Genomic DNA, 8,273 nt, shown 5'->3' with positions numbered 1-8,273 from the left:
TGGTTGTACAAACAAAATATGTGCTCAGGTTTTTGTTCTTTCAAAATTAATAAATTCCGTTTTTGTGCGTTTTTTTTTTGGCATTTTATAATGATGTCTCGTCTTTGTGGTTAAGCTTTGTGAAACAAAGTCGATGCATATGAATCATGTGTGCATGCCCGCTTTATTGAATTTTATGAAAAAATTTATATATTTACCAATATGAGTAGAAATATTTTCGATTTCCATGGGGAAATTCCGCTGGATATCGCGCAGCAGGGCTAAACGAAAAAAATTGCAAAACACGATGCACATTTATGTTTAATTCTTTCCATTTCGCAGCCTCTTATTTTTAGAAATATAATTATGTTTTGATTTGTTTATTTTGGATTTGCAGAAATTTTTCAACGTGTAGAAGCTGGAGAATTGGAAGCAGAAGGTGCTGTTCTGCGCGGCGGCTTGTGGTCGTCGCTTTTGAAATTCGGTAGCGGAGGTCCTTCGTCCTGGCCGCCATGGTGAGTTACACAATAAAAAGGCCAATTTCTGTGGCGGCGGTGCAGCTGGGCCGTTTTGTCTAAGCCAACATGAAAATTCGCTTGAGCTTTGCCATTAACAAACAGCCGGCGGGCAAAAGCCAAAGTCGAAGCCAAAATGGCTGGGACAACAACATCCTTCCACCGGTTTATCCCCTCCTCCACACCCCTCCCCTCCCCTCCCTCTCCGCCGCAGCCGATAATAAATACTACAATGTATAATTTTTGCTTTTCTTCGCTTCGCTCTACGTTTTTTGCCATTTCCAAATGGGGCATATTGCGTTCTATACGAAAGTCAATCAATTTAAACACAACTTTAAGCAACAGCATTATTTTACAAAGTATTTATACATTGAGCTTGCTTGAAAAGTACAACAATTTTGAACTAAAAATTAAACATTCAATTAAACTAAAGCTCATTTAAAAGTCGTTGTTGAAAACTAGAGATACAGTTTGCTTGTTTTTTAGTCTGCTTTTGCTGCGCTTTTTTTTTCACTTTGCGCCAGGGGCATTCAATTAAGCGGCTCGTTGGGCCCGTGCCCCATTACCCTTGGCCCCCTCCGCCCCGCTCAAATCCCCTTACCCCCCCACCCCCCCTCTGTGATAAGTCGCCCGGAGCGGTCAGCTATTAGTTTGGTACATTGTCGAGCGACTATAACAAACGCTGATGCCTGATGGCCGCGATTGCTGCCGTAGCTAATTAAATGCAGCGCCCAAAACTTTGTAATTGCCTGCACGCAGGATGGCGCCATTGGGTCTTTGGAGGGTTAAGCGAGGTCGTTGGATCTGTGCCCTGGTGGGCACATAAAGTGAAAATCCGTGTCATTGGCGCTATCACCTCGGTTAGCTGGACGCGAGATGGCCATATAACTGGCCACTGGCCACTGGCCACTGGATTGTGGTCAACCGTTGGCCGGCTGATTGGCGCTGCTGATGGATGGATTGCATTTAGTTGGCCAACTTATTGATTAAAGGCATGCAGCTCTTTGGCAAAATCAAAATTGATTGCATGCCATTTGAATTCTGCTCTATGCATGCAACTATATGGTGGTTAATTGGTACGTAAATATAATCTTAATATATATATTTAAATTGATCATTCTTTCTGCAGTTTCATGTCGGCGGAAAATTCCCCTTTTTTGGTTTTCCGGTCTGCCGCTAATGTCCACTGTGACATGTGGATTTTAGTGTCGCTCTATGGCCTTTGTGGCCGACGTGGTTTATTATCCTCCCTATGCCGGTTTTCTTTTTTTTTTTTTGCTTTGCCTTTCTTGGCAGCCTCATGGCAAGGCATTTGTTAATATCGCTGGCTTAACTAAGTCCCAATGACTTTTATATGATATTCGGTGCACAGCCACATTCGCCCATATAGCCTTGTGTGTGTGTGTGTGTGTGTGTGTGTGGTTGTACAAGCTTTTCGATTGCCGTTTCGAAACTGAAATGGTCGTAAAAATACCACAGCAAGTTGTCCTTGTTCCTGTTCAGCTGCCATGTCCTTTCACGTCTGTGTGGCCACCGCCTTTGATGTTCCTTTGGCAGCCATTCAGCCGTCTTCATCCCCGCCAAGTAATGAAAAGCGCGTTAAACCGCAATGCGTGCCGTTGTCTATGCCACACGCATACATACAGACGTAGAAGGGGCACACTGAAAGAAAATGTGTTTGAAATGTTTATTGTAGTTACAACGTAATGTTTTAAGTAGGAACAAACTTTTCAGCTAGCAGTGTTGTAGCTTCGTAGCTATCAGCTGAGTTATTCGAAATTTCTCGCTGTGTACACACAACACACACATTGAAAACCCAGCCCAACCGACACATGTGCTTTGCTGTGGGTTAGCTGCCCCGCCCCCTTACATCAACGAAGTAAATTGCTAGCCGGCATTTAATTTGATCTTTTGTTTGATTGTGTGCGTTTCGGTTTAATTGAATTTTATGATGATGCTGCAACACTCACACAGACGCACAATGGCATGAACCCAGGGCGTAATGGTTGAAATAAATTACAGCACTTAACTGTTAATGCAACTGTATTGAAAACAAGGCGAACAACACACAAATTTTGGTTAAATTGTTATAAACCAAAACAAATGATTTATTTAAATTATGGTCTCTGCCACAAATGCCGCAACATTTAAAGAGTCGGGTCCACCCTAATCAACGAGCTTATACCGAATGGCATTCCATTACAGTATCTATCGTTTGGGTCTTCGACAAAAAAAAACCATCCAACTGGAGGTGAAACACTTTGCTAGCCACTGAGTCTGAATTTGATATTCATATTCCATTACGCAGTGGTTTTAATTTCACTGCATAAAACGGAGGTGGTTTTGGCATTGTTTTTCTTTTTGCGGTACCTCTGGTTTCAGCCAGCCAGCCAGCCAGCCAAACCGAACCGAACCAAAGCGGCCATCAACGTCAAGTTTGCCGCAACCACAGCTGCATCAACAACAAAACTGTCAACATCCAATAATACATCCGCAGATATGCAACAAAAATTGAAACACAACAAATGTAAAAAATAAGAGGAGACTGCGGCACGAATGCTGACTCAATGACATCGCCGGACATTATGAAATTTTCAACGCGACTGCATTATTAATACAATAAATAATAAATGCGGACAAAGCGCGGAGGAGCAACCATAATAATGACAACAATTCGTGGCAGGACGAAAATGGTAGCACAACCGAAAACGAGCAACCGCAATCATGAAATGCATAGGGATATCGACTGACCAATTCTCTGATCCCAAAAGGAATGTAATAGGTGCACAAAAATAATAGTGATTATAGCTGAAAATAAATATTTCACTATATTCGTTTAATTGCATTTCCAAATGCAACATTGCGTATGAGTAATGTGCATCTGGGAAAATTTAACAGCGGGCTTAAAGTATATTACAATGCTCTCTTTTAAGCTTTTGCTCTATATTTTAACTTTTTTTTTGTTCATTTAAAATAATTATTTAATTATCCGTCATAAAGTAATCAGTTTTTTGGCCACAACTTTAAAAATAATTGTCTGAATACGGAATGTCATATCACGTTGAGTTCGTATTTAAATTCCCAATCGAACTGTGTTCAAAAATGGGAATTCCATTTTTCAGCCATTTTTTGCAAATTTTGATGATGTTACCCCTTACCGAAAATGCGAAAAATTGCAAAAAAAAAAAATCACTAGAAGCATCTAATAAGCTTAGCTTTGCTTACTCAATTCACAAAACATCTTTCTTTCTTTCTTTACTACCAAAAAGTAGAAGTAACTAGTGTTTTACATATAGAAACTCGTAAGATAAGCCAAATGCGATATCGATTCTAGGCTAATAATTTTATATTTGTTTGTATTGCATGGTGTGCTCTGCATCTTTTAAGACTCCAGCGAATGGGTGCTTTCGACGATGTTGAAGGCCACTCTAGAAGTGCCAGAATTTCGTACAGGTAGCTCCCTTTTCCAAATTTTCCTATTAAAGGCCGGTCCAATCTCGGCCAATCTTTTGGTGCCCCGCACCGCCGGATCCACCAGTTCGGCACGCAGTCTCTTTATGAACTTGTCCAGCCGCGGAATGCACTTGTCCATCGATGACTTACAGGTGGAATTCACGAGATGCTCCGGCTGCAGACAGACGATGGCCATTCGTTTGCTGGTCGAGTTCTGCAGACTGATCACAAGATCCCTGCGACTCAGTTTGGCCATAAGGATATACTGACCGGCCAGACCATCCGTGTAGTTCAGAGTGTATCGATCGGCATCTCGATTCCAGTGATCGGGCAGCTGCTCACACACAGTTCCACATCCTCCAGCCAACTGCCTTCCGTCGGATGCTGAATAATTGATGGCGCAACGCAGGCGGTACTCCTTGGTGATCAGAAAGTGGGTGACAGCTATCAAGAGATCGGATTTTTTGCGAATATGCGACTGGATCGAGTGGAGAAGCAACTGCCAGTCGTGGGCATCGATTTCCGTTTCGCTTTTCAACATGGCTTGGCCCTTTCCAGCTACTCCAATTCCCAGAGATTGGAGCGACATCTCGCTGAGAGTCGACAGTGAAGTGCAGACTGGCGATTCCATGGTGGTTAAATTGTGAACATCTTTGCAAAGGTTGAAGGTTCGAGTTTTTAGAAACAACAATTTTGAAAAATTCTGACAAAGCCTTGGGCGAATTTAAAAGGAAACTAGATTCTTAATTTCGTACGCCAGCCTAAAGACTTAAAAGTAATAAAGAGTGTGTATTGTTTTATACTTTTTTTTTTACATTAATATAAATGCGCATTTCACATTATTTTCGTGCGATTCCTGGTGTCTGTGGTTAATGTTGTTAAAATGTTTTATTCGCACAGCCTGGCAAATTGCAATTGGCAGTTGATTTTTGCAGGACAGGAGTCCTGTGTTCATGTCCATGTCCTTGCCAGTTAAGTTCTCTCTCCATTCATTTTTCAGTTCATATTTTCTTTTTTTTTACGCTGTTTGCAGTTTCTTTTTGCCTTGTCACTTTTTTGTTTGTTTTTATTCAAATTTGCATGCTTAACATAATTCATTTCATTTCTGCTTTTCCGCTTTTCCACTTTCCGCCGCCCCTTTTTGTTTGGGATGTCATCGCCGGGTCGTCTGAATTGATGCCGGATTCAATTGGATGCCAGCAGCTTGCCAAGGTCCTTTGTTATGGGACCTCCCTTCCCACTCCATATAAATATCTATATATATATATATATGTGTATATATACGTCTCTATCGAAATATCTGTGTATATATGCCAGTGTTCTTTGGCGGCAATTTGGGGGATTGCTCTCGGTTTGCTTGCGGCTGGCTCAAACGGCTTAAACGATTGCGGCCAAGTCAAGTCGGTAGCTGATATCGGGCGAAAGCGAGTAATAAATGCGCATCGCATCCACAACCGGAAATAGACGGCGCGTTGCTGCCGGGTCGACCGGAAATGGCTGGGGATCCTGATGGGGTTTCAAATTTAATGCGGTTCAACCTGCAAATGCGTTAAGCAAGTTATTTATTACTGGCAAACGTAACGTCTCAGTTCAGCTAGATTGTTTTTCGGAATTTATTTTAGCATTAAGGGATATTTGAAAAGTACTTAATGCAGTTGTGTGTCAACTTTAAAAGCCACACAAATTATATTTTATCAGCTGGTTTTAAAAATAACTGTGTTTTCACAATTCAATTTAATTCACTTTTTCATTTCGAGTAGTGTGGGCTTCTATAACAGATAGCTTTATACACTTTGTAAATTAATATAGACATGTTTTTCTTTCAAAATAAATAGGACAGAAAATTGAAAGCCCCACGGGGCCTTCAGTTTTAATTCAGTTTGACCTGCGTATGCGCACAGTAAGACATTTATTCCGGGAAAATAAACAAGTTAAATGCCTCGAATCTGCAAAGAAAAACATTAAATATTTTATTTCACAAATTAAGAGAGACGTGTTTAATATGCGCACCACAGGCATACAAACTAAAAAGTTGCCAGCGAAAAATTCCAAAAGAATGAACTCAGCTTTGTGCGTAATTTAATTTATGGTCAGCATTTTCAATCATTCGATTATTTGATTAAAATGTTGACGGCTTACATAAAATGCAATATAAATTGATATGCACACAGCAGGCACAAATGTAGCAGTTAAAAAAAATAATATAGTTCAGTTGTTTAAAATAAATACTTTAAAATGTTCCTTTTGATTTGTTACAAATAGAAATTAAGAAGCATTTCAGATGTTGTGTCAAAATTGATTGAGTAGCTCAGTTGCTGAAAGTTGTGAGTTTTATTTTATAGTTTATAAGCTATTGTGAGATTTTACCTGTTATGTATGAAATCTTTCACAATTCAGTTGCATATATTGTGCGATTCCATTAAAATTCTGCAAAACCAAAATGCAGAAAAATGATTCTGTGAGCATAATTGAATTTGCTATATTTTTAATGAACCGTTTGTGCTATTAAAACTGCGGCGACGGGCACGAAACTTATTTGGGAAATCAATAATGGCAACCAAAAATAGCAACAACATGTAGAAGGGATGTGGGGAGGGGGGAGTGGGGAGTGGGGGCAAACATAACAACATCACAAACTCAGCGATGGTAAGGGGAATTTTTGTGGCAGACAGGAAGAGGAAGGAGGTGGGCAGGGTCATGCCACATCCATGATGCCAATGGTCGCCGCAGAGATTCTGCAGTTGCCTGGCTGACGCGGAAATGGCGTCGTTAAATTGGTTCCGCATCCGGTTGCCATTGCCCTCGCCCAAATAACCCACAGGGACAGAGGTGGCGGCAAAGGACAGGCACGACGACGAGGAGGCTGAAAAGCAGAACGAGGATAGTTGAAGCTTACTGCTATTTGACTGCAGCTCGATGACGCGATGCAACCCCCGAGGCAGCCGTCAAGGAATCCACTTTGCACTTACATTTCCTCCACGACCGCCTCGCCATGCGAATGGAAATGCTGGCGGAGATGCGAGTTGCGTATGGAAATGGGTTTGGGATTTGTATTGGGACTCTGGTATTGCCAGCAGGACTGCCAACCGAAGGATTAGGATAATTGTGTGCCCAAAGTGTTGCCTTTAGCTGTCGATTGAGAAGTGATTAACCAAAAACGGTCAGCGATTCGTGGCTTATCGAGGCAAAACAGCAGCGTCCACAAAAGTATATACCACTATCTGCAGCTAATTTAAGTAGAGTAAAATATATACTAATTGGATGAACTTTAAGTGGCGCAAGGGCACATTATTTATTGATATTCTTTTGTGACAATATGTTGAATGTTGAAGACACATATCACAAGTCTTGCGCGCCAGAATCTTCAGTGTAGATTGATTGGGTTCGATGGCCGGATCAAGTTCGCCTGCAGCTCGTGTGGCATCTGCATAATTAATGCCCCGTGCAGCGGCGTCTGTGCACAAACACCTGAACAGCCAGCTCCTCACCTGCGGAAATTCAATTAACTTTGACTCGTTTGCCTGCGAGGGGGACGCACAGCCATGGAGGCGTCAATGAGTAACCGCAATTGATATAAATTTGAAATTTTGCAGCCTCCACACACAGATCCTTTTATGGTCGGGCTGCGCCCTTTTTGGCTCAAATGAAAAATTTAATCTCCAGCCTAATGGCTGTCGTGTGTGTGCTTAAGTGTGTGTGTGTATGTGTGTGTGTGTGTGTGCAGGAAGGTCCTGTCTGCGCCGGCTGCACTTAATTCGCTCCTCGAGTTGGCCATAAAAAGGCGTCCATCGACCGAAATGAAATAAAAGTGCGCTTGCAATGTGTGTGTAATAAATTTTCAAAGTATTCAGACGGTTAACCCGTTGCGCGCTGCACCAGAAAAAACTATGTGCCACGTTTCTGAAGCCAAACAAAAAGCATCAAAAACTGTACGGCATGGCTATAATATTTAACTTAATTAAATTTGAATTATTTAATTAAAAGCCCGCTTTTATAAAACACAAATAATCCTTTGCTTTGTCACATAATTTGCTCATAGCAAATTGCATCACATATTTGAGCTGAAATTTTGTAGCTGGTATTTTCGCAAAGCGCCGTGTATTCTCGTATTTTAGAAAGTTTTGTGGCGTGTGGGCGGCGGCATATCCTGCCACGCCCGCTGGTGCACAGCTATTTTCAGTTCAGTTGCCACAGTTTTCCAGACTGCCCTTTGCATGCCGCACGCAAAAATTGGTAGCGCAAAGAAGCCAAAACGAAAAAAAAGCAAAATCAGAAAGAAGAACAACGGAGCGTACCACCCAAGGCTAAAAGGGACGCCTCGCTGGT

At 41.6% G+C, this 8,273-nt stretch overlaps 1 protein-coding gene across 1 annotated transcript; it reads right to left on the bottom strand.

Annotated features, from left to right (window-relative positions):
• Positions 1-3,824: 3,824 nt before the first annotated feature.
• On the bottom strand, positions 3,825-4,651 carry CG12729 (uncharacterized protein). Its single transcript, NM_132043.1, has one exon. The coding sequence runs from the start codon at positions 4,576-4,578 to the stop codon at positions 3,877-3,879; it is 702 nt and encodes a 233-aa protein (NP_572271.1). The 5' UTR covers positions 4,579-4,651; the 3' UTR covers positions 3,825-3,876.
• Between the last annotated feature and the right edge of the window lie 3,622 nt (positions 4,652-8,273).

Source organism: Drosophila melanogaster, chromosome X, assembly GCF_000001215.4.
Source record: "Drosophila melanogaster chromosome X".
NCBI classification, from domain to species: Eukaryota; Metazoa; Arthropoda; class Insecta; order Diptera; family Drosophilidae; genus Drosophila; species Drosophila melanogaster.
The sequence above is the reverse complement of the archived record's forward strand: the minus strand, read 5'-3'. Positions and strand labels throughout refer to the sequence as shown.